The sequence below is a fragment of the Stegastes partitus genome, unplaced genomic scaffold, assembly GCF_000690725.1.
Source record: "Stegastes partitus isolate 25-593 unplaced genomic scaffold, Stegastes_partitus-1.0.2 Scaffold1007, whole genome shotgun sequence".
NCBI lineage: Eukaryota > Metazoa > Chordata > Actinopteri > Pomacentridae > Stegastes > Stegastes partitus.
Window position 1 is genome coordinate 48892 of NW_007578738.1, and position 26498 is coordinate 75389.

General features: G+C 43.1%; 1 protein-coding gene across 3 annotated transcripts; it reads right to left on the reverse strand.

Moving 5' to 3' along the window:
* Positions 1 to 1289: 1289 nt before the first annotated feature.
* Positions 1290 to 25059, reverse strand: LOC103367027 (bromodomain-containing protein 4-like). Of its 3 annotated transcripts, none has more exons than XM_008294920.1 (22): positions 24988 to 25059; positions 21239 to 21394; positions 19394 to 19634; positions 19209 to 19301; positions 18174 to 18311; positions 17899 to 18031; positions 16975 to 17486; positions 16522 to 16893; positions 15960 to 16088; positions 15205 to 15426; positions 14787 to 15010; positions 14603 to 14703; positions 14222 to 14479; positions 12968 to 13066; positions 12461 to 12844; positions 11277 to 11882; positions 9058 to 9158; positions 8717 to 8837; positions 6289 to 6425; positions 5057 to 5247; positions 3339 to 3582; positions 1290 to 3247 (listed from the first exon to the last, which is right to left on the reverse strand). In XM_008294920.1, the coding sequence occupies exons 3-22, from the start codon at positions 19520 to 19522 to the stop codon at positions 3179 to 3181; spliced, it is 4263 nt and encodes a 1420-aa protein (XP_008293142.1). In that variant the 5' UTR covers positions 19523 to 19634; positions 21239 to 21394; positions 24988 to 25059; the 3' UTR covers positions 1290 to 3178. The 3 variants fall into 3 exon arrangements, with proteins under 3 accessions (XP_008293142.1, XP_008293140.1, XP_008293141.1); XM_008294918.1 differs by having other exon boundaries at positions 12968 to 13069; XM_008294919.1 differs by lacking the exon at positions 21239 to 21394 and having other exon boundaries at positions 12968 to 13069; positions 24988 to 25049.
* Between the last annotated feature and the right edge of the window lie 1439 nt (positions 25060 to 26498).

The window sequence follows — 26498 nt, forward strand, 5'->3', positions numbered from 1 at the left end:
ATAAAAGCCCTTTTTTTTCTCTCCCTTAACTCCGACTAAACTTTTCCTGTTTTAGGTCGGTTAGGATTACCGAAATTATTTCTAGAACATGGGAGAATCTAAAGAAATCAGCCAAGATATCAGGGAGAGAACTGTAGACCTCCACAAGTCTGGTTCATCCTTGGATACAATTTCCAGATGCCTGAAGGTTCCACGTTCATCTGTTCAAACAATTATAACAAGTATAAACACCGTGGGAATGTCCAGCCATCATAGCGCTCAGGAAGGAGATGGTTCTGTGTCCCAGAGATGAAGTGTTTTGGTACAAAATGTGTGTATCAACCCCAGAACAAAAGCAAAAGACCTTGTGAAGATGCTGCTGAAGCTGGTCAGAGAGTCATTATCCACAGTGAAACCAGTCCTGTACCAACATGGGCTGAAAGGATGCTCAGAGAGGAAGAAGACATTACTCCAAAAGCAACATAAAAAAAGCCAGATTACAGTTTGTAAAGGCCCACAGGGACAAAGAGCTTCATGTTTGGAGACATGTCCTGTGGTCTGATGGAACTAAAATTGAATTGTTTGGCCTTAATGACCATTGTTACATTTGTAGGAAATAGGAGGAAGCTTGCAAGCCTGAGAACACCATCCTAACTGTGAAGCACGGGGGTGGCAGCATCATGTTGTGGAGGGACTGGTGCACTTCACAACATAAATGACATCATGAGGAAAGAACATTATGTGGAAATGTTGAAGCAACAGCTTAAGACATCAGCCAGGAAGTTAAAGCTTGGACGGAAATGCATCTTCCAAATGGACAGTGACCCTCAGCATAGCGCTAGATTAGTTACAGAGAGGCTTCAGGACGACAAAGTCAATGTGTTGGAGTGGCCATCACAAAGCCCTGATCTCAATCCTGGAGAACATTTGTGGGCAGAGCTGAAAAGGCGTGTGGAGCAACAAACCTGACTCAGCTCCACCAGTTCTGTCAGGAGGAATGGGCACTTGAAGAAAGTAATAAAAAAAAAATCTCTAAAAAAATTAGCAAATAGAAATAATGTTGGTAATCCTAACTGACCTAAAACTGTAAAAGTGTCTGATTTAATGTCAGACAGTGAGAGAAAAAAAAAGTTTGTCTTTCTATACAGTGTATGTAAAGTTCTGGTTTCAGCTGTACTTTGAGCCACAAATTCACTGAGCGCTGAGCAAACTGCAGCTCTTCCTTCTCTACAGCTCCCCCTGTTGGCAGCACATATACAACATGTGAGAAGAACAGTCAAGAAGATAAAAAATGTACGACCCAAAATAGATTTTTTTAAATATTATTTTAATACTTTTCTTAAAAAAAGATGTTGTACTCCATTTCTGAACAAGATGAATCTATTGACCTCAATGCCTCACTCACCAACATACCAACACATTGTTCTGGGTAAAATAATCAAAGAAAAATAGCAAAGGGAAAAAGGAAAGAAAATAAACTCAAAACAATCAAATATGAAAAGAGAAAAGAAATGAATGAAACGTTTAAAAAAAAAAAAAAAAAAAAAGTGATTATAGAATTGAAAACACTCATGGATCTCTGGGCCAAGCTGTAGAAACTGGGAAAGGCTCCCGTTTCCAGTAAAACACAATGGCACACGACATCCCAAAACTGTTACCTTGGACGATGAAAACAGTTCAAAAAATAAAAACTAAAAGACAGATTCAGAAACGAGAACCTATTATACAGACTGCAGAAGCTGTGAAGAAGATAGTGGTAGACGAGACGGCTACGACTGGCTAAAAACATGTACATGATGAAAAGAAATAATGACAAAATGAAGATGTAAGTAATTGACATGTAAGTGCAGATTTATCAAACAACTACAGAATGATGGGGCCTAGTAAAGTAGTCACATAAACTGATTTTTGAAACCGCTTCTTGAAACTATTACAGAGCAAACTGCTGCATAACTTCGGATTTAAAAGGGGATAAAGGAAAATTAAATAGCAATAAAAACAGCCTTTAATATAAAGTGAAAAGAAGATGCATTTTACATGTAAAAAATGTGAATGAACTTGCAGCACTCAATAGATTGGTTTTGGCATAGAGTTGAGAAAAAAAAAAACAAAACAGAAACAGAAAAGGTGTGAGAGAGAATAAGACAGACGAAACAATCCTCTCAATAGAATCATAAAAAAGTTTTCTTCTTCTTTACAGTAAATTCTACAAAATCAAAACCAGAGATCAACACAGAGACGAGCTTTGCTCCCCACAATCCAAATCCCTCTCATGTTCTTTTTCATTGACATTTTGTCGTATATAATATATATTCATGTATCTATTTATATATAATATGTATAATTTGCAGGGTGTGATCATTAGTTTACAGGCCAGAGCGCTAAGGCAAAGGACACACTCCGAAACTTTTAAAATGCCATCACTCCTTCCTCACTGCCCTCGGATGTAGAACACAGGCTGGAGCCTCCACCTCTTTGATTCGTGACTGAAGAGCGAGACGTAGAAGGAAGTGAGGGGAGGAAGGAGGTCTTAGAAAAGTGTGCGAATGTGGCCAGGGTGTTTCGTTCCCACTGTGTCCTGAGAAAACGACAGACTCTCAGATGACGGCTGAACCTGACAAACTCGACCACCCCAGTCCAAGCCTCTCAGTTAAAATCCAACTTAGAATAAAATAATAGAGAGACAAGGTTAGGAGAGAGGAAGAATAAAAGCAAAGTGATCTGTCCGTTTGCTGTTTGTTCACCCATTCCTTTTAAACCCCCGTCTCTCTTATAGCACACGAGGGATCGAGCTTTTTTTTCTTTTTCACTTAATTTCTTAAATTAAATCCTGTTCTCCATTATTATTTATTTTTTTATGTAAAAGTTCTGTCTCCTCCTTTTTTTTTTCCGTTTCCTCGAGGAAGCCGACTATGTGTCTGTCTTCGACCGAGCCAGACACCAAAATGTATCTGAGGCTGGAGGAAAAGAGGGTTTCATTTTCACTTCCCCCCCTCTCTCATTCACATGACACAAGCCAGCTGTTTCAACTACTGAGAGAAAGGGACAGTTACTAGTAAGTCTGTGTGTGTGTGTGTGTGTGTGTGTGTGTGTGTGTGTGTGAGCGGCGACCGTGTGAATCAGAGCACTGTTATTTATATGCATTTCATAATTTGCTTATGTGTGTCCTTCTCTCACGCCATTAAACCTCTTTTTCCTCTCAGAACAGATTCTCTTCAAAAATTGCCATCAGGTCGCTCTGGAAATTGATGTCAATGGTGTCGGCCATCTGCGGAGAAGACGAGAAGAAACGTTAGAAGGCTGAGCCGGAACACCTCCAACAAAAGAACAGTGGTTCTCTATCACGGTTCTGTTCGTACCGCCTCTCTCCTCCGCCGCTCCTGCTCGCGGCGGCGTGCCATCTCCCTCTGCTGGTCGAGAGCGTTCTGCGCAGCTGAGCTGGGTGTGGGCGGGGCTTGTGGCTGTGGAGGCGGGGCCTGTGGAGAGTGAGTGGGCGGAGTCGAAGCTGGAGGTGTCGGAGCGAGCGGCGACTGTTGCTCCTGGCGGCGGCGGGCGTCTTCTTGCGCTCGGCGAGCCTGCTCCATCGTGTCCTCATCGTCACGGCTACGAGATCAAAAAAAACATCAACAGTAAGACAGCTGACAGTTTAATTACAGTTTCATGTTTTAGAGACCAACTAGATTATAGTTCTATGCTTTTAACATGAAAAAAAGCAACATTATTTTTCTCATACTATCCTCTTCTCCACTTCTATTTTTACTTCTGTCTAATTACGACCTCGTAAACCCACATCTATGACTTTAGGAATGTGGCTCCAGCAGAAGCAGCTCTAGTGAAGGAATAATGGTGGACCGCGAGGGAGCGGATCATTCTTTGTTTGTTTAGTTCCTAAGCAGGTGTTATGCAAATGTGTTACATGGTGATGTAAATAAGTAACAGAAGAAAATGTTTCAGGTAAGCAGCAGGATTTCCTGTAGGAACCCCCTTTGAGGTGGACATCGAGTTTTCTAAGTTTGCAGACGTTCTAGATGCACCACAAAGCAGCTACACAGCGAAGGAAAAGTCTGAAAAACAGAATATGAACTGGATTTTTTTTCAAAAAGAGAGTCCTTTAATCAATTTTCTGCTTCCACCTGGTCAAGGCAGAGTCATTACTTAGTGTAATAGGTTTTTATAGACACACTACAGAGGAAGAAGTGTGTAATTCATCACCTGACTAGATCTTAGTCAACCCCGACTTAGGAAAGTTTTTGTCTTCTGGGGTGAAGAATTATTTATAAATGTTAATCAATTACTACAACTCACATGTGCTGTACCATTCGATTAGTATAACAGTCTAAAGGATGCAACGGGTTTGTTTTTTCTTTTTTTCCGCTGTATGCAGCCGTTAGTTTCCATTAATCACAGTACAGTCACAAAAATCACCTAAAACTCAAACGTTCCAGTTGACTTGAAGAGAAACTTGATGTGAAACAGAGATCTGTGATGTACTGACAACAACTAATAATTTGTCAAAACCAAATACTGATAATAATGTTAATATGCTATTGTAACTAATCCAGTGTGAGTGTCTATCTGCTATATATTGTATTTTGAGTGTAATTCTCCTTTTTAAAAAACAGATCAAATAGGGAGAAAACACGCAATATACAAAGTTAAAGATGAATTTGACAGCATCTTATAAAACGATTGTCAACTCTTCTATAGATGTTGTGATGATATCAGATGACCATAATCATGTAAATGTAAAGAGTTCATTTAAAAGTTTCAGATCAAAGCGTGACTTTTTAAAAGTCAGCTTGATTTTTATGTTTATACGCTGGTGGGAACGTCAGACATTTACAGCAGCTGGCGGAACACTGAGCATCACGGCACCATGAGCTAACGTATGCTGCAGGATATGAAGATATCCACAGAGACAAACGCATCTCAAGTGACATTCAAGTGACTCCAAGTTGGTTGTGACGTGTCCGACATTGGAAAACAATCACTGCATGGAAGGTGGGCAAAAAAAAATTAAAAATTAATAACATCTTCGTCTAGCTGTTGACTTGTGCTTTCTTCTGCTCCTGCTTACCGTAGTTTCTCTTGCTCTCTCCTGGCCTGCTCTGCCTGTGCTTTCAGCTGCCTCTCTCTCTCCTCCTTCTCTCTGGCCGCCCGTCTGAACTGTTCGAAGCTGTCGCTGGAAGAGCGCACCGAGGAGGCCGGTGTGGACTGGGACCTCTGAGCCAGGATGGCCCAAGAAACCCTGTTCTTTACCTTCACGTCCTGGGAGAAGACGAAAAGCAAAACACAATGAGGAGAGTGAGCAGTAGGAAAATGATCAAACTGATAAACGAGACAGAGGAGTCTAGTTTACTGTTTACTAGTTTACTTTCTCTTTTTTAAATTCTTTATCAATTTAAACAATTTTCAGTGACATGCCAACATATGCTCAAATTATCAATGTTCCTTTTTCAAAAAACTATTTCCCATCAAAAATAAAACAAAAATAAGAGGGAAAAAATGAACGACTAAATGAATAAAGAAAGAAAGAAAGAAAGAAAGAAAGAAAGAAAGAAAGAAAGAAAGAAAGACAAGAAGATAAGGTCTTTCAGAACATTAGGGGGTGCCCATTTCATTGTCTTTGACTTTTCAAATTTGAAATTAACATTGGGCTTTATCATTTTTATGTATGCAACCCATTTTCCCCCCAACATGCTACAAACCAGTCTTGTTTTTGATTCATAGCTGCCGTCATCTCTTCCATTTTATAAATATCCAGTGTTACATCCATGGTGGGAATATCTTGCGATAACCATTTCTTAGTTATTGATTTCCTACGTGCAACCAACAGAACACTCAATAGATATTTATCCTTTTTTTTTCTCCATTCCTGTGGTAAACATCCAAAATAAACTATTTTGATTCCAAAAGGAATTACACATTTTAAAATGTCTTGTGGTGCTCCATGAACATCATTCCAATACTGTCTGATAAGTGGGCAGTCCCACAGGATATGAAAATGGTTTGCAGGTTGGTCTCCACGCTGCCTCCAGCAGACAGGAGGAGCTCCATCATGGTGTGCCACTTCACATGGAGTGATAAGTGATAGATTTTCCATCCATATTCCTTCCATCTCTGTGAGTTTGTGCATTTCCACTGGAGCTTCCACACTGCAGTTCATTCCTCCTCTGTACAGTCATCCCTCCTTCTTTCTCCCACATTGTCTTTTTTCAGTGGAGTGACTCTTGTGATTCATCAAGATGAAATAAGCTTCTTATCGATTACTTTGTCCATATTACTTTCTCATGTCATGTTTATACACACCTGTGTCTTCTTAGGAGCGATGGGAGTTTTGGGTTCTTGCTTGATGTTGTTGTTATCCTGCTGGGAGCATGGTGGTGCTGGGGAGTCTGGGAGGCGAGAAATTGGGCGAGAACCATCCACTGGCTTCAGATCTAATCCTGAGGGAGACATTAATGGAGATTAGTTACACACAAGCACCATAAGCCCCTTATTAGACATCAGGCAGCATCCTTTTCTGTCAAAGTTGTCGCGGCAATCTTTATAGGTTAGACATTTCTGTACCACTTTAAACGCAGCACAACTCGAAACTGCATGTCTTTGCTTCATATACAGTCGTCCTCAGATGTATTCACACCCTCCCATTAAAGAAGGAAAGAAAACAGCTGTCATAGAAAAAAGTAGAAATTGAAAAAAGTAATAATAAATAAAAATCAATGAACATCATGACATTGTTTTTGAATTGTGGTTCAACAGAAATATAAAAAAAAACAAAACAACAAAAAAACAAAAACAAGCAAACAAGCTTGATGGGACCCGTTAACTAATATTTAGTTGAACGACCCTTTGAGCCAATCACTGCAATCAAGTGTTTTCTGTAACTCTCAATCGGACTTCTGCACCTTCCATCCCTCCCTTATCTTCCGCCTATCCGGGGTCGGGTCGCGGGGGCAGTAGGCGGAGCAGGTCGTCCCACTTCCCTCCCCCCAGTGGCGCTTTCCAGCACTTCCTGGGGGATCCCGAGGCGTTCCCAGGCCAGCTGAGAGACACAATCTCTCCAGTGGGTTCTGGGTCTGCCCTAGGGTCTCCTGCCAGGTGGACCTGTTCAAAGGCCTCCAGAGGAAGCTTCTCTGGAGGCATCTGAATCAGGTGTCCACACCACCTCAACTGGCTCCTATCGACGCGCAGGAGCAGCGACTCTACTCCGAGCTCCCTCCGGATGTCTGAGCTCCTCATCCTATCTCTAAGGCTGAGCCCAGCCGCCCTGCGGAGGAAGCTCATTTGGCCGCTTGTATCCACGATCTCGTTCCTTCGGTCACGAACCAAAGCTTGTGACCATAGGTGAGGGTTGGGAAGTAGATGGACTTGTAAATCTTTATTCACCATGACAGCCCGGTACAGCGCCCGCATTATTGCTGACGCCGTACCGAGCCGCCTGTCCACCTCGAGCTCCATTTTCCCATCACTAATGAACAAGATTGGACTTGGAGGTACTGATCTGAGGCCATGCACCTGTTGACAGGTATTTTGATTTTGGCCCACTGCTCATCAACAAAGTGCTTTAATTTGTCCGGGACAGTTTTTTTTTTTTTCATTATTCTTTTTCGACCACAATTCAAAAACAATGCTTATTTCACTAAATTATAATTTAGCAAATTTTTATTTTTTATTACTTTTTTACAACCTGAAATGTCCATAAAAATAAAACTTTACTGTGATGAGGACAGAACAGGTCTGATGGACGAGACTCAATAATTACAGTCTCGTTTGTTGCCTCCAGCTGTTTGCCACATTCTTCCCTCTGAGTTTACTAAACATCTGCAGCATCAGACAGCAGCAGGGTTCATATCTGAGCATCTTCAAACTGAGAGAGTTGCGCTCATTTACGCATGTGGTAACTTAATGACATAAGAATAATCCTTGACTTGTAGACGGGATTTATCGGGATCTAACAGCTAGCCACGCTGTGTGCTTCTTCTTCACCTCAGACAGGTGAGTTGTCGCACTGAGTCACAGTTGGTCAGCTGCAGGTAAATCATTGGTTACATAACAACCATCCTCACGTTGAGTCCTGAGCTCCATCACAGCTGTTGAGAGTATTTTTTTTTTATTTTACTGTAGGGAAGTTAGTAGATAGATTACAACATATGGACAGAAGTTTCTCAGTTTGAAAAATCAAAAATAAACTTGTTTTTTTGGACAGTGTTGGCTTATATTAAGTACTTTGCTTATCAGTGCATTATACATCACGTGTCCAATTTATGGATAACAACTATTGGATCCGTACTGTGTCTCTTTCTGTCACTGTGGTCGGTATGTCTGAATGAAGCTGTGAGGAACATCAACCTAAAAGTGACGTATGTCTGAATAGCAGAATGCCGTCACTTTAACAGACTGATAAAACCACTATGTTACATATCCCATCTCCTACAAGGCCTTCAGACTGCTGGACGGATGATTATAAACAGTGATGCTTCCATTAAGTGGCTGTAGATACTTTTCTGAATCCAACACAACCATGACATGGCTGTGACTGTGGGTAGCGTTTGAACATTTAACTCTTTGATTACCACAGCAGAGAAACCGAGAATATGACAGTTAATATTCTAACATGCTGTAATATCTGCTTTAGTCGCCGCCATTTGGGCAATTCATTTTTCTCCTTGTAAGTAAATGTTACCCTTTAAAGCTTCAGATATAACAGACAGATACCACATACTCTTGTACTCACTGTGTTTGTTGTCGGGTTTGTGTGTGTCTTGACGAATGACAGGGCTGAAGGGTGAAGGGGGCAGTACTGGTGACTGAGAAGGCTTCTCTTCTTTGACCCCCACCAGGTTGGACCTCTGGTCCTACACAAAGACAAACCAGAACATTTACATGATGGAAAAAAAACATAATTTTTGGAAAATTATATTTCCAACATTTAAATGGATTAGTTCTCTCTGTCAAACTTGTGTATCTCTAAACTGTAACTGTCTAAAAACACAAGCTCATGCACGTGATGCGGAGGACATTTTGTGTGGCTGACACCTATAGTCATGAATTCATAGTCGCCGGTGAATTGCTTACATGCTTCTTGGTCTGTGAGGGTGACTGCTGTCCCATTGTATGGAACTGAGGCATCTGAGGAGAATGCATCATCAGAGGAGAGGGGCTGTCTCGCAGGCAACCTAGAATCACCAAGAGAAAGATACTGCATCTCACCACCATTCAATCTGATTTCAAATTTCATGTGTGCAGGGACAATATCAATCTCTAAAGTAGTGTTGTTCACCACTGCAGACTACAATATGCAACATGAGCAGCCCAAGACAAAAGGACGAATTCTCCACCTGTGACCAGTGATCACATAAGAGTGGCCTTGCTGGTCACAGCGGTCCTTTAAAGGAAGATATCAGGCTCCACATTATGGCTAAACACTGGTATGACACAATATATATTTAAGCTGGTTTGACTTTGTGCAAGATGCTGAAGGCAAACAAGTCCAGAGAAACTCAACCATGACTGTATTGTAAGAAGTTTCTAATACTGTTTTGACTTTCTCTCTTTAGCACAGCTGCTGTTTCAATGCCCTCTTCCTGCGATTGCAGAGTTAAAAACAGGAGCTGGAACAGACCAGAAACAGTCATGTAGCAAAGCTTTTCATGTCAGGAGGGTTTTTGGCTGGTTGGTTTTTTAGACGTAATTGTACCGAGTTAACACTTCGTTTGATTTTAACAAACTCTGCTGCGATTGCTCTGTTGGTGCATTTAAGTTAAACAGGTGTGAATGTGAACCTTGGTGCACGCCGGACGATGGACCCAAACCCTGTGAACAGGTCAATCTTGGTCTGCTTTCAAAAACACTCCAGTGCAGCTCTGACTCAAATGTGAACACAGGCCGGCCCAGACGTCTTAACTGAACCAAAACCAGGATGTGTGTACCTGAGCAAACCTCGTTACTGTCATCACAGAAGCCAAGTTGTCCGTTTCAGTTCAGTACAGACGTCAGAACTGCCGTCTCTTCGCAGCATATCTTCATTTGTGTGTGCAAAGAAGAACATCTTGGTGCTATTCTGACTTCTTTATCCATTTTCTAAGTATCAGGTTCTGACCTGATATATATACACTTTGTTTTGTATCATTTGGTTCAATGGTAAAAAAAACAAATTCCAGTGTGAACATGAAGCGAAACAGAACTAAAATGCATAATTTCTGCTGAACTGCAAGTGTGAACATAAGTTTTACCCTCAATGGTACTGATCACGTGGATTTTTTTTTAACCTTTAAATTCAAAGAGTCAGAAAATATTAAACGTTTTTCTTGCATTCATTTCATTTTTTTAATCTCTTTGATAACGTTCAGTTTGGGAACCAGTGTGTTATGGTCATGTAACGATCTGGCCTCTCGTGAATCTATAGCTCTGAGCTCTGCTGTCCTGACCGAGTAACTTACAAACTCTTCTTAAAAGACGCAGCTAGCATGTAACACTACACAGGACTACGCAGGACTTCGTTTTGTGTTGCAGTTATTTTCCATGAGTATAAAGTGTTTTGTTGGATCTTGTTTAAACTTGTTCACAGGTGTGACATTGGCATTGTGGTGCCGTATATGATGTGAAAGCTTGTCGGAAATTTGCATACAAATGTGCTTCATACACACTAATACGTGCTAATTTTTGAATGCACAACTTGTGCTACGTTCACGCCCAACGTCCCAAACAGAGAGCTGAGGAAAAGCTGTGGTCCCTGTGTTAGTCAGAAAACTCTGGGGTTGCATTTTAGCCTGCACAGGCAGAAACGGAGACTTTTGGAAACCAGTATGTGTCATTCTCTGATTCATTCCACTCATATCTCATGGCTGTTTTCCAGAAAAAACCAAAGACAGTAGCCTTGACTACCGGTGGTGAATCCACCATGGATAAAGAACTGCAGACGTTGCTGGCCTTGATGTTAATGGCAGCTGCTGTTGTGCAGTTCGGGAAATCTCTGATCTTACTTTATGCTGCTGCTCTTCTTCCTTCGTAGTTCTTTAACTAAGCAACCAACTTCCTGCCTTGTGCTTACACCGGCGCTGCATGCCCTGTGTACCTGACGGGTCACGTGATGCGTGTTTTTTTGGTGTGCTCGTATGATTATTTCTGAAACTGTGTTCATATGCTCATCTGGACGGAGATCGTTTTCGTAAAAATCTACCAGTGTGGATGTAGCGTCAGTCAATGAAGCCCAGTGGGAGGGCGCAACCTATTCACAATCAACAGCAGGTGTCACAAGTTTCTGAGTCTGTTCGTTAAGTATTAAGATATCTTACCTGTTGAGAAAGGCTCTGCTTTGCTTCGTGGTGATGGCTGTTGTTGATGCTGCTGCAACTGTTGTACCTTCTGTTGCAGGACCCCCCCTTTTTGTTGCTGCGACGTCGACGTGTGCGTATGTGGGAACGGCTGCTGCATGTGCGCGTGGCCTGAGCTGTGTCTCTGCGTCAGCGCCGGGGCGGCTGTCGTCATGACCTGCGTGTGCATCGATGATGCCAGCTGGGAGGCCACCTGCACGGGTGAATGCGTGTGCAGCGGCTGCGTCTGCGGGGTGGGTCTGGGCTGAAGCGACTGCAGGAGGGTGTGGACCTGGCTGAGCGGCGGGGTGTCAGAACTGGTGGGCGTTGGCTCTTCGTCGTCCTCCAGCAGGGCTTGGGGAGGCTGCGCCGAGAGGGTACCCAGGATGCCGTGCGATGTCGGCGAGGGGACGCGAGGGCGGTGGACGGGCTGGGGAAGGGTGAGGGGAAGGGAGGGCTGGAGCTGAGGTGAGGATGACGGAGGCAGGGAGGGGAGCGAGGATGGGGGAGGCTGTGGGGGTTTGGGCGGAAGCGGTGCTGCACGGTTGCTAGGTCTCGATGGCTGCTGGGGAAGAGCGTTGTGGATCGCTGGAACAAAGAAAAGAGGAAACAGAAAACAAAATTAAAGATGTGTACAACAAAAAGGGGTTTTCTCTAAGTTTTTGTCATTGAAGCAGTTATTTATTCTGGTTTTGGAGTGATGACCAGACAAAACGAGCAGTTTAACAGAGTTGCATTGAAACGTGGGAGGCTGTGACGAGCACTTGTCTCTGTTGTCTGACTTTTCACAGACAAAATGAATGAACTGTTAACCTGAAATTAAGAACGAAAATAAACTGCAACAGTTATCCCCCTGAACCCCAAGCAGTTTGTGAGCAATTATTTCACTCCTCCACTAAGTCATTTTAATGAAATAGCCTGATTTTAGGTTTGGATTAACTTAAAAGTGTCCCAGCGAAATGCCACGTCATAGATGGATCCTGACAATTCACTTTGTTTTTACAGTTTCTATTATAAATGGTGCTATTTCGGTGATTTTTTCAAGACAATATGACATTTAAATCTGCTGGCGAGTTCTGAGGTCCAGAAGTATTAACATTTTCACATTAATGATCATTGACATGAACTACAGATTCACTAGCAGAGCGCTGCTGTAGTTTACATACCTGGAGAAGGTATGATGGGATGTTGGTTGAGGAAGGGGTGCGTCTCACTGGGCGTCTGGCTGGTGGGGGCGTTTGCATTGAGGAGGCCAGAGGCGATGGGGGCACCAGCAGTAGTAATGGTTGCATTGGACTCTGTGTTCGACTGAGTCAGGTGAGGGTTCATGAAGTGGGCCAGAGGATTGAATCCTGGTGTCAACAACTGGGACGAGTCCAGAGCAGGGACAGGGACAGAGGGAGGGGGGACAAATGGTGGTGGTTTGCATTGAACCACCTGAGGCTGAGTCTGAGGCTGAGGAGCGATGGGGCCCACTCCGCTGAGGGACTGGTGGTGCGGTCTCTTGGTGTCCTTGTTAGTTGAGGTCTTCTTCTGCTTGGGAACCAGCCCTGCGGTGAGAGACGAAGGTGGAGACACACAAGTATAAGAAATGAGGAAGCACATGTTGAAGCATTACAGCTGGTAGTCATTATAGTATGACACGCTGGTGCACCGTGGTGTGGGAACATTACCATTCTCAGAGTCTTCACTATCAGAGGAATCACTGCTGCCTGAAGATGAGGATCCCGTCTTCATCTTTGTCACATTGGCCATTTCCAGAGGCTTCTCTGCTGCTACAAACATCCACAACATTCAGAAAATGAATCCAATATTCACAATATTACTCCAATCAAAAACCGACAGACGGACGAGCCTCGTTAGATATACAACCTCTGACGTGTTAAAGTCAGAACCGGTTACATCCCATTTGGTGAGCGAGCCGATTCAGTGAGACGTAAAACCCGTCAGAACAGCACAGCGTCTATAGTTCAGGTTTGACACTTAATTACTATACTGTCCATTATTGCCAGTGACATGTTTGTTGGATAACTGGAGCCTAAATCATTATTTAAACTAAAATGTATTTACATTTACCCCAAAATTCCAGGAGAACTTACTTTATCTGAAACATAATTGCTACTTGCATAACCCTAACCCTAACCTTCACCTTAACACTGAAACATGCCTTAAACGTACTTTTTCCTTTAGGGGCCGCAGGACATTACTACGTTGCACCTTTTCACTACGCATAGTACATCTGAGAGTCTCACCTTTTTTGTAGGTTTCATTCATGTTCTCAACACATTATTTAAATGATGGACTTTAACCTGTTCTTGTTCATAGGAACGATGGGGGGCTCTTCTTTGGCACCATCATACTACATCTGTCATGGCGTGGGACAAATTTAGATGTGCGTGTTTTTTGTTTTTTATTAACATTCACAGCCATGCTTTGGTGGCATTTTGTCCTGTGATTGTAACGCATGTTGCTGGCTGTCCGACTTGTTGTTACTTGTGATGATGTGTGGTGAGACGTGACTGACAGATTTTTGGTCGCATCTCCACCCAAAAAGGTGGCACTCTAAAGCCCTGCTTAAAAATGACTTTTACAAGACAAAGCTCAAGTGTATTGTGAAAACTTTAAGCACACGCCTATTAACGATGGCCAGTTAGGCCTATTTTTGTTTTGATGACATCTTCACCAACAGGCAGTTTGTTGGTAAAGATTCTAAAGTGAAAGTTTAGAATTCAAAGTAAAGATGCTTCTACAACTTGAGGTACGACTGGTCTTTATAAGGGATCTTGAAGAACCTCTGCTGCTTGTATAACTATGAATGCTAAAACCCAACCCTCACATCTGGGATGACACTCACATGGAAATCTACTACAAAAGTGGCACGACAGTCCTTTAAAATAAGTGTTGAGCTCACATACAAACAGGCTCACCTGATGGTTTTTTCTTCTTCCGGAGGCAGCTGGACACGTACTTCTCCAACTCTCTCAGCGTCGAGGGCTTCAGCGTCTCAAAGTCAATCTCAATCTCGTCTGGGTTGGAGTTCTTTAGCGAAGGCTCACGCGTTTGGATTATGTGCACGACTCGGCCCAGTTTTTCACCGGGTAGCTTGTTGATATCCAGGCTCAGCTGGCGCTTCTCCTCGTATGACATCGGCTTGCATCTGTCAGTGGACACGCCTCCGAATATATCTGGAGAGGAAGGCATTGCAGTGGATTGACACTGGAGCTCTGTTTAAAGATAATTTGACTTCATCTGTGCCTGGCATATAAGCAAAACTCCTACTTGACACATCTGTTTCGTCGTATACACACCTATGTCATCCTCTGCTTCTAGAGAGGCTGAGGGGACAAGAGGGGTTGGCCCGGGCTGAGGGGGAACAGCTGGGCGGCTGTTTTTAATTCCTTCTTTCTTACTGCGATTGAGAAATGATTAGATTAGTTCCAGTTAATGCAGCTACAATAACATCACTTAGTTTAGGACTTCTGTAAAACCCACCCGGGCTTTTTCTTCTCCTTCTTCACGGTGATAGGTTCCTTGCTGCTCTTGTTCTTCTTCGTGGTCGGAAGCATCGCAAGGGGAGGGGTCTCCACAGGTTCCTCTGCCCCCATCTTTTTCTTGTGCTTTTCTTTCTTCTTCTCCTTCTTCTCTCTCTCTTTCTTCTTGGGCTTGCTGGCCTGCGGTTGGGAGAGTGCTGCAAGCTGCTCGTGGACAGCTTTAAGCTAGACAACACAAACACACACAGTTGTGGTCTTAAGAGAGGAAAAACAAACAAAAACAAAAAAACTTCTCGAATCTGTGCATTTGCTTCTCTGTGTTCCAGCATTCACCCATGTTCGGCAAAGCTGTTCTGCATGGCCCACCCACCTGTTGTGTCTCATAAGCCTCCCTCCCCCTTCATTTTCCATCCTCTAACCTGTTCCTGTAACTCAGCCAATCGCTGTTGCCTTTCGTGTTCTGAGTCTCCTCCTGAGGACTCCGATTCGGAGGAACTAGAGCTGTCGTCTTCCGAGACAGCAGAAGGAGGCGGGGCTTGTCGAGTGGAGGGGGCAGGGTGGAGGGCCGACGATGGGGTGGGAACAGGGGCAGGCTCCTCTGGCTCATCAGGCATTTTGGCGAAACGCATCTCAAACACGTCCTATTAGACGGGAGAGGACAGCGGGAGGCACTGTGAGCTCGACGAGAACCACAAATATATTCCAGAAATATTCTTTACAGACATGAGACAAAACAACATGTGTTTCAAAAATGTCCTTTTAGAACATGAAATGTTTTAACATGTGTTGATGTTGTACATTTAATAAGAAACTATGTTCGGGATTTGGCACAGTACTATAGCTGAGGTTTGAAAAATAACAAAACACCTCACTCAACACTGACTTTTAAATATACTGGTCTTAAATTTTGAGAAGCATGCCAACACACTTTCTTTGTGATCAGCCAGCGTAACAGATACTGACATGTAACTTACCAAACCTGCAAAAGTAGCGACCGCTGAAAATGTCATTCTAAAAACCCTGGATGTAAACATGCTTTTCTAACACGCTGCACTTTACCGGGAAGGATTTGCTCTTATTCAGGTTTAGAAAAGTGTTCACACACTCACACACATAAACACTGTACATATAACATTAATTCTGGTTTGTGTGTCAGTATGTGAGATGTGTTTACCTGTAGTTTGCGTGCCATGGCGACCACATCATGGTCTGGAGGATTGTACTTGTAACAGTTGGAGAACATCAACCTGACGTCTGCAGCAAATTCTTGGGCGTCTCTGTACCCTCTGTTGTCTAGTTTTTTCTAGAAGAGACAAATAAACAAATGCACTCCAGTAATTAAAATCTAGTTAGTGTTTGCACTGAGAAATGCAAGTTGACAAGCTGAAAAGTGGCATACAAAGATTATTACTGAAGCAAATGTACCCGAGGCTACTTTCAAGGTAATTTCCCTACCTCTACTTTTAAGCTCTTATCTTGGTCATTACAAGGTCTAGCCATACATGCTGTATCTTTCTTTTAAGGGTCTAGGCTATCCAGATCTTCCAACATTTCAAATAATAATCCCCGCAGATGTGTACATTAGCCTTTATGAAAAAAGGCAAATATAATGGGTGTGGGGGATGGACACGGCTGTACGCAGATTGTAACCATGATCAAATTTGAAGTGAATTCAAATTTATTAGTAGCTTTAGATGTTTATTATATCTGTTGGCCCCCTATTCTTATAAAATCACCTTGATGGTGCTGAGATCCATGGGGTGCTTGATGATGTCATGGTAGTCATGGAGGCCAAGAGCTCTTACATCAACAGGTTTGTAAAAAGGCCAGGCATATGATACATGTTTCTTAGACAGCATCTCTCTGACGAGGCGTGCACAGGAACGCAGCTGCTCCTGACGTTTCGGTGTAACTGTCCCGCCCGTCTCCAGACCTCCTCCCAGGTGATGCTGAGAGTCCGGCTGTGATGCCTCTCTTTTGGGTTGCTTTGATGGGCGACTGCTCTCTCGGCGTGGCCGAGTCTCTGCAGAGACTGGAGATGATTCACTGAGCTGGTCGTTGGCTGTGGGTGTTGTGGTATCAGCTTTCCTCTTCTGGCTTTTCCTTTGCTATTGAAACAAAGGAGATTGCAGGTTAGAAATTGAAAATCAGCCTGTGTGTAATAAGAATGGACATTGATCTCTTCTTACCTTGATGAGGGCAGGAGAGCTCTGCAGCATGGGGGCTGGATGGAGGCCTGGGTGTGTCACAGCTGGAGGGGGAACAGAGGTCATGCCTTGGGCCAGGACGTCTGGAGTTGAGAGGGGGAATTGGTGTCCCAGATGGGATGCATGATTGGTGGGTGTAGGAGGCACACGAGGGGGCTGAGGCTGGACCAGAGGCTGGACCAGGGGCTGAACCAGAGGCTGGACCAGAGGCTGAACCAGAGGCTGGACCAGAGGCTGGACCAGGGGCTGGACCAGTGGCTGGACCAGTGGCTGGACCAGGGGCTGGACCAGTGGCTGGACCAGTGGCTGGACCAGGGGCTGGACCAGGGGCTGGACCAGTGGCTGGACCAGGGGCTGGGCTAGGGCAGGGGGAATTGGAGGGGCGGGCGCACCTCTGGTGTGTGGGGTGCTTGAAGGGGACGAAAAGCCTCGTGTATGTGGGGTGGTGGAGGGGGAGGAGGAGTCCTGGCCTGAATCTGACTTTGTGATCATACCTGGAAGGAAGAATACACAATGTGAAAGATGAGGTCAAGGAAACAAAAACTCCAGAAATTCTTCTTACTTTAAACTTGTTGGACTAATTACGAAATGTTCAGCTGTGGGCATGGACACACTTAATGGGCATGAAGCAACCAAAACGTGTTTAACAAAAAAAATCTTTCACGCTAGGTGTGACTGATCAAATGGGTGGGACCATTACAGACAACAAAGGACCGTGCATACAAGCCTGGCTGGTTAGATTACTACCGTTTACTTGTCGTTGCAATTGATTCATTGCAACTGACTCATGGCAACTGCTCCTCCAAGTCTTCAGAGTACACAAACAATGTCCACAATTACAACCTCTGTTATAAAGACCTATTATGCTGAAATTTTCAGGTCTATATTACATCCCAGAAATCATACCCGAGTCCCTCCGGCCCCCTCTGCGTCCCTTGGAAACCACAGCAATCTCCGTCTCCTCCTGCGGCATCTCTGTAATCTTCTGGAGAAAGAGCTTTTCCAAGGCCTCTGCCATTAGGACAATATCATCCCCAGGCTAAACACACAAACACAGGACCATGATTAGAGGGATTAAGCTCGGTGCATAGATGCCTTCTCTCTTATTGTGAATGATGAAATGTTTGACAATATATTGTTCATTTTAGCCATATGTGACTCGAACATCTAATGTGTCTGACCTTGTTGTAGATGTAGCAGTTTGTGAACATTGTGTTGAAGTCTTGTATACACTCCTGGGCATTCCAGTAGTAGTTGTTCTCCAGGCGTTTCTTTATCGTGCCCATGTCCATAGGAATCTTTATGATCTTGTAGTAGTCCTTTTGGAAGGAAAGCAGGTAAAGAGTATTAGATAATTGAATTATCTAGACCAACGTAAATTTAAAAATATGAGAAAGTGATTTTTTTCAGGTCTGTTTATAAATAAACCTAAACAAACTTCAAGTGTGCTCTCTCCCTAACTCACAAACAACCCATCACATCCCTTTACCCCGAAGTAAGTAAGGTTTGTACAGTTAAAATAAATCCGTTTATTCTCTCATCTTTCTTAAAAGGAGGTCATTAAAAATGATCAATAATCACTATTGATATTGAAATTAAATGTTTTAATATGATACATTTTTCAGCCCTACTCTCATCCTTTCCTTTCAGTCGAGAGCACACTGCTGCCGCGGTGCAGTTGCAATTCACATAAATCTTATTTGTTACCTGCAGCACACATTTAAAGCACTGCAGCCTGGCCAGCTTGCTTAACAGGATCCAAAAGCATATTATAACATATAGAAAGTGAAACTGGGGTGCTGCTCTGGGTTCTGGATGTTTCTGTGTGTATTTTCACTACACGGTGCAAGTTTCAGGAGGTGAAGTAATTTTTCTTTCATATTTGAGAGAACAGGTAGTACTAGGTTTCTCCTTGATGACTGTGACATCTACAAGACCACAGAAGAAGAAGTGTTTTCAATCAAAGAGGTCAAGAAAGTTGTCACAATGTGCACAATGAGGAAGTGAGTTTGTGAGAAATGCTACTTTTCATGGACAAGCAAAGCCCAAAGGTCAGCGGCACATTTGATTTTATTGCCAGGTGGCACATCCACCTGTGCTACTGTGTCCTGCTTTGCATGTGATACTAATTTGGTGGCTAGTTTAATGCTGTCTGTGCGTAATGGACTATGTACTTTGATTAAAGACGTATAAAAACACACAAACATGTGACTCACAGGCAAATTCAGTTTGATGGCATCTACAGGAGCTTGGAAGGGCCATGCAAAGTTGTGTTTCCATAATGTCTTCAACACCACTTTAAGCAGGTACTGAAAAAGAGCAAACAAACAAATACAAAACAAAACCTTCAAACTGATGTCACGGTTTACATGTGTCAACACACAAATGGAAATCATGCTACCTGTAGCTGGTTGGTCTGTCGCTTGGGTCTGGAGGGGTTCCATGTTTCAGGGGGTGGAGGGTTGAAGGGGAGAGGTGGTGGGGCGGAGGGAGGGTTCTGGCTGCTGCCTGCCTCCAGTCCGTCTCCCATCGCTGTGGTGGGTTGCAGTGGCTGAGCAGACAGTTTAGGCAGATTGGACCTGGCAGGGGCAGGTGGGACCGGGGGGACCCCCCTCAGGCCATTACACTCCTCACGCGACTCTCTGAAAAGACGATCAACAAAAGAGTCATCTCCGCTGTCGTTGCTATTTCTGCGCCGCCAACACTGGCTCAACTTTCCCAGAATACATCTCGCATTAGTGATCATTTTTAACACCTCAAATGTGAAACCAAACCACTATCACACTGACTAAATATCAAGCTGCATCTTACGAGGTCAGTCTCAATTATCTGTCTCACTGTCAGAAACCAGTGTCTGCATTTTCCATCAGCTTCAAAGACCCCTGTGTGAGAGACGGAGACTACTTGGCAAAAGGTCGACTTTTTTCCCCCCCACAAGGAAAACACACAACAGCCCATCTTTGGCACTTCAGCTGCTCTGACAGCTGTGAGTCAAACTCTGCAGCTGATTGTCTTTATGGACTCCACATTCTCTCCCTCGTTGCAGTTTGCCCTTAAACAGAGATCAGACGCTGAGAACACGGTGTCTCTGTTTGCATGCACAAACAAAAGCGTACATTCCACATCACCTACGAACTGTTAGCTGACAGCCTCTTGGAGTAAATATTGATTTCTTACTTAAGATCAAATACTGCAAAGACTGTTCACTTACAACCTTTCTGACCCATATCATAGAATCAGACAAAGTAAACACATTACAGACTTGTGCTGCTATCCAGCTCTATAAGCAACTACTTCGTATTTACTTACTCTGAAACACTTAACAACCACAAAGCAGCTCAACACTCTGAGCCAAAATTAGAACTAATTTTTAGCGCCCGACTGTTATATCAGTCGGCAAACATCAGCCAACATTGGCCTATAAAAGATATATCTGTATCAGCATGTATGTTGTGCAATATACGACAATATGATTTTTCTTAACAGAAAACACTCTCAGCACTGTCTGCAGCACATGCAGCAGAGTATGCACCACAGCTGAGCTGATGGTGGTGCGGAGCCAAGTGGTGTCTTCACAGTAAAATACTAACCAGTTTGCGAAATACATTGCTAGAAAATTAGTAAGCCAAGATGCTTTCACTTTCCCTTTTTAAAGTAACCTTAACATGTATGTTATATATAAAGCTTACATACAGCTGTAGGAACGAATGCAATGACAACCTTGTTATCAGTCCAATTTATGAGTAGCACCTTATTATAGTTACTGTCCTAGATAAAACCTGTGATGTTTTTTTACATGAGGCCCATCTACTGAATGGTGTTACAATTTCAAATTTACATTTAATGTACTTGTTCTGGTAAGAAGTCTGGAGAAGCACTTGATTAGACATCAGATATGACCCAGTCCAACTCATTTAAAAACAATAATAACAATAGTTTAATGTGACGACCTGACTAATATTTCTGTGGTGTCCCGCTGCACTGATGCCTATTTTTCTGGCAGATGCCATTGACTCTGGCCCGTGTTGTAGCAGACAGAGGGAAAATGATGCCTTTTTCACATTATCAAGAAAAGGTCCACTAAGGCCCTGATTATAGAAAGGGTGAGCTCACCAGTTGCACATTTTGACCTGTCTTTACCTTTCAAGCACAGGTCAAAAGGCTGTTGACAACTTGCAGACATGATCATACCCTTGCATCTGCTTACACCAATTTTAAGTGGACCAATTATTTCATCACAACTTACATGTTTGTTGCCTTGCAGCTGTGGTCTAATCCAATTGTGTGATCATATCTCAGGTGGTGAGGCGACAATTTCCTGAGGTAACTCGGGATGTCTGCCAGTGACACGCTGTGGGGCCAAAGAAACCACAACACAGGGACAGAGAGCCGAGCGTCACGCCTGTAAGACAGAGATCAAGGAGTGACGCCGATTAAAACGAAGGACAAAGAATCACACGTGAATTTGATAACAGGTGAAAGTGTGATCATGCTACGCCATAATAAGCTCTGGTCAGATTCCATGGTACAGGCGTACAGGAGGAGGCTTTTTAATACTATCGGAATGGCATGTTGGAAATTTGAAAGGAAAGAATTTGAAATGCATCTACAAACTCTTGACTTAATCTGCTCCAATTAAGGAAAATGTAGCATATTTTCCCAGAGTCTAAAACTGTACAGATGAAATGAGACTTACTCATTACACAGCACAGACTTGTGAGCCTGAGACAGTCTCTCGACCAAGTTTTGTCTCCCTAACAATAATTTCTTTGCTGTCAAAACTAAAAATGCACCGATACCACTTTTTGTCAGACAAGTACTTGTACCTTATGGGTATCTGTCATAACCCTTCACCTTGCTTCCAGTCTGCACTTTCTGCACCTTTGTAGAGAAGTTGCGAGCACAACACCCTTAACGGCTTACTTTGATTTTGCCAAAAATCTGCCCTCCAGGACATTTTACATCGTCGATAGATTGTACTGACATGTTCTCATTTCATTCCCCAGCAAACATCCAGCACAAGAAGCAGCTTCTAACGACAACAATGACCTCAGGATGTGTCACCTAGCTTTATGTGCACCCAAATTATAGGTTGTTTCATAGATCTCTTGAGCTATAGTTTATCTTGTGTGGATTTACAGTATATTACTCTAACTTCAAAACAAGCCAAAAGACAAGGATGGAGCAATGTAATGCGCATGATTTTATTGCTGAATACGCCAAACTCTGACCTTGAAACTCAGATGTCTTTTCATGGTGCTCAAAAGCAGTTTTAAAAAATACACATAAATATCTCAGTGAGCCGATCTGCCTCATTCCAGATCCTCAACTTCTCTGTTGTGAAGTGACATTTAGTATCCTCTGATGTCTGCTGCCTTTCCTCCACCAGAAGACCTCGATCTTTGTATTAACAGGTTTATTCCTGTATCAAAGCATGCTTGACAACGCTAAAAGACAGACGCCTGTTTTATGCTACTGTTCCATGTTGCACATTTTGAAATTCTTGTTATCTGCATCATGTTAGGAGTGTTTCTCTCTCCTGAAAGACAAACGGGAACAAAAACATAACACCAGAAGGTGACTGATTTGACTAAATTAATTCAAAGCAACTTTAGAAGACTTGAAGCAGACAAACGTGGACATAGGACTGCATGATATACTGTTTCAGCATCAACACTATGATGTGTGCGTGCCTAATAGTTCTTAACACTCCCTGCAACGTGAATTAAGACAAATTACCTCAAACACTGCTGCTTGATACAAAAAGAAAACTGGCACAGCTCTCATCTTCCATGACTAATCTACGAGAGAAGTCTGTTTGTTGACGTGCAGGTTCGACATGTGCACAGCAAAATGAGCGAGGAACATCTTGCTGTGCACCAAAAAGGAACATTTGGTTGCAAAAAGAAGCACGCCAGATGTATGGAAATATTTGAGCAACCGAAAGGGTGACATTGACCAAAAGTTGTCGACAGAGTCTTTGAGCTGTTGGCACCACATTAGGCAACACGACTAATGTGTTTGACCATTTAAATCAGCATCACAAATCACTGTACGACAAGTGCAAAGCCAGATCTAAAAAGCAAAAACACTAGTTTAGATGTCTCTGCCTGTGCTACCCCACATGAGAAAGCAGAGACAAAAAAATGACTGATGTGATAACTTTTCACCTCACGAACAACATTATTAAGTGATATGGAATTCCATCACGCACCTATTTTTTCACGTCGCTGTCCCAGAGTTGAAAAAACACAAGGCACAGGTTGAAACAGAGCTGTCGCAACTGAAATATTGTGCAGCTACAGCAGACAGCACAGCCGTAAGTCTTAAAGTCTACTTTATAAATAAGGACTGACCGAAAAGTCGCTGATTGCAAACCGCATTTTTCCTGGATGATCGTACAAGTGAGAACAACGGGAATGAGAGAAACAGTGGCTGCTTGGGATGCCAGCGAGAGATGTCAAGTCTATACAACAACAGACAATGTGGTGAACATGATGAAGCCTGCTGCCGTGCACATGTGGTCCAGGCTGCAGTGCTTTGACCACAGAATGTATCTTGCAGTTGGCAAGATATACCCTCGCTATATTTACCAAATCACAGAAAAACCAAATATTGCTATGTCACTTTTTCCAATATCCTGCAACCCCGTTTAAATGTAAATGTTATGACTGACTCACGTTGGCCCTGGATGATCACTGACACTGATGACTTGTGACACATATTTTTGCAATGCTATGAAACTGTAATGTGCTCTTAATCTTTCTGTAAACTTTATTTCATTTGTTATGTATCTCTGTAACATGTTAAATTGTGCTGCTGCCTGTCTCGGCCAAGACACTCGTGTAAAAGTGATTGATAATCTTAATCTAGACTTTTTCTGGTTAATATAATATAACACAATAATAAAACTGCTGTTACAAAATACCTTCCAGGCTTGTACCACAAGAATCTACCATGCATATCTGACCCTAAAGAGTCATTTTATGAACTTGTTTCATGAGCCTTATTGTAATTTAGTATTATTATGTAGTAATATTCAATGATTACTTATATCAATTCTAACTGAAGGGCAGTCTGTAGCTGTTGTCTGAGACTTGAGAGATCCAATCATCTCCTGATAATCTAATCAAAGAGCCGGTGACTGTCGATACTATAGAACTGCGTGCACTCAGTATTTACAGTGGAGGAGGAGCGAAGCAATGTCACAGCAGCTGATCTGAATACAAGGCCAAACACCCGGCCAGTAAAGCGAAAGTACACCGCTAAATTGACGTATCTACGAAATGTTTCGGACATTTTGCTACTAACTAAGCTAAGGACGTGTGACAAACACCGTTGACTGGCACAGATAACAAACGCAAAGCAACAGTTCGCTGAAGAGCTGCTCTGCTCCGCTCCTTTTCCTTGCTAACCTTCCATGTCAGTACATCGCCATGTCCACCGTGATCAAGTGACAGCTCCGCACGCAAACGGCGTTTCAGAATACAACTTGGACGGGTTTGATATTCTCGAAATGACGTACGCCGCGCTTCACATGAGCTCCTGCGCCATCGCGCGTAAACTACGCTGCCGAGAGGACGTAACTTATGTCACGAATACGGCCTACGGGGCTACAAACAAACAGCCTAGCAGCTAGCTGGCTAGCATGATACCGACCTGCAGCTAACGTGCACACTGACAGCACGGAGTGTCCACCGCCACGGACAGGACCTCAACACAAGTACCGAGAGAAGAAAGATACAACACGGAATATGCACAATAACACCAAATCGCAGACACTTAAAGGATAAAAAAAATCATCTATCTCGTGTGCCCGAACCGGTGCAAGGCCTGCGAAGACAGCTCATGCTCCGCTTGCCGAAGCGCTCACTGACAGCGCGGGAAATACGCCACCGACGCCGATTGTAAACCTTTTACCGGATCCCCGAGGTTGTATGCCTTCGTTTGGTGTACCAATGTCATCCACACAAAGGCAGTAAATGCTATTTTTACCTTCTTCAGTCGGGTGTCAGCGCTCGCAGACCTTCCTCGCCCCAAATCCAGAACAAACAGTCCCGTTCGACGTCGGTGACGTCAGACGCACGGGGGCGGTCCGAACGTCTGTCAGCCGAAGTGTCACGTAGAGCTCCGCCCCTCCCCCTCTCCCTCCCCGCGGAGCATCATGCAACGCCGCGCAAAGATTTCAACCGGACAACAAACAGGTCGCTGTTTGTCTGTTTGTCATGCAGATTATCTCATTGATCCATTTGGTTTAACATAAACGCAAACGTAAGTAACCAGAATGAAACTATCCGCATTCAGCATGTTTTTATTTCAGGTCATCACCACAGAAGTACGTGTTTACCTGTCTTTAGTGTTCAGTCTGCAATTTATGGGGGATGTTTAGAGATGTTTAGAGAACGTTCCCTGGATGGTTGTTCAGAAAAACATTAAATACGAGAATAATTGGTTATAAATGTTTTACATTGTATATTTACATGCAAATTAATCAACATAAAGCCATATGTTGTCTGTATAAAGTGTGAGCAGCATTCAATTAAGCGTTCAAGTGAATTAATAATTGTGATTTTATTTATTTAGTAGTCTTCTGTTGATATATTATTTATTTATTTATGGTTTTGTTTTTTGTTTTTTTAAATTTGCGTTTAAGTTATTTTCTTCCCCTCTATCTTCTTTGTAGAGTCTTAGTTACTTCCCAGCATTTGGTTCTCAGGCGTCTCAGGTTTGTGGAAAACTTATTTAATATATTAATATAGAATTACTAAAGTACTCAATGCTCCCTGTCCATTTCCTGAAGGTTTCCAAACAGTGCATGTGAAAGTTCCAGGGGTAAGCAGTTGCAGTTTAATTGTCATTTGATTTGGTAATATTCAAAATGAATTAATTAAACACTGTTGGTCAGCTCTGTGTAATTGATTGGGGAAGTGTGTGTATTTTTTTAATGAGCGTTTCTTTTAAGCACAGTTGACTGTACTGCAGAGCGCTGAGGGTGTCTGTTGGATGGTGTGGGGTTTTCAGCATCACATCTGTTGTCCCCTGAGTTTGGTCCCTGCTGCTGCAGTCAGCCAAATCCCTGCTCTGCGCCTCCTCTGTTTCATCAGCAGACTACTGGGCCTACAGGGTACTGTGCAACAATAACTGACAAGCAGCTAATTTACCACCTCACATAGGCTGGATATTTTTTTTTAACAATCTGGATCTGCTGAGGCCTGAGATCCAAAAAGAAGTTCAATAAACGATTGAATTTATTTGTGGAGTCGTGTTTTTTTTTTTTTAGCCTCGTATGTGTCCAAACCTGTGAGACCTTTTCAAGTCCTTAAGTGGTTAGACTTTCATTGGGATGAAATTCCTCTAGGTGGCATAGTTGCAACAAAACTACTGCTATTGTCACATTTCTAAACCTTGAGGTTTCACTGCTGCAGTCCTGCAAAAGGTTTGACCAGAACACTTGGAAGGCAGAGTCACAACAGCAGTGGTCCAAAATGTTTGATGGTCACGAGACA

Excerpts from the sequence above, each read along its gene's own strand:
- LOC103367027 (XM_008294918.1), bottom strand. The coding sequence starts at position 19,522 with ATGGGAGACGGACTGGAGGCAGGCAGCAGCCAGAACCCTCCCTCCGCC. Across the intron at positions 3,583-5,056 it reads AGAGAGCAAGAGAAACTACG|CCGTGACGATGAGGACACGA; the intron begins GTAAGCAGGAGC and ends TTGATCTCGTAG. Across the intron at positions 3,248-3,338 it reads AGCGGCGGAGGAGAGAGGCG|ATGGCCGACACCATTGACAT; the intron begins GTACGAACAGAA and ends TCTTCTCCGCAG.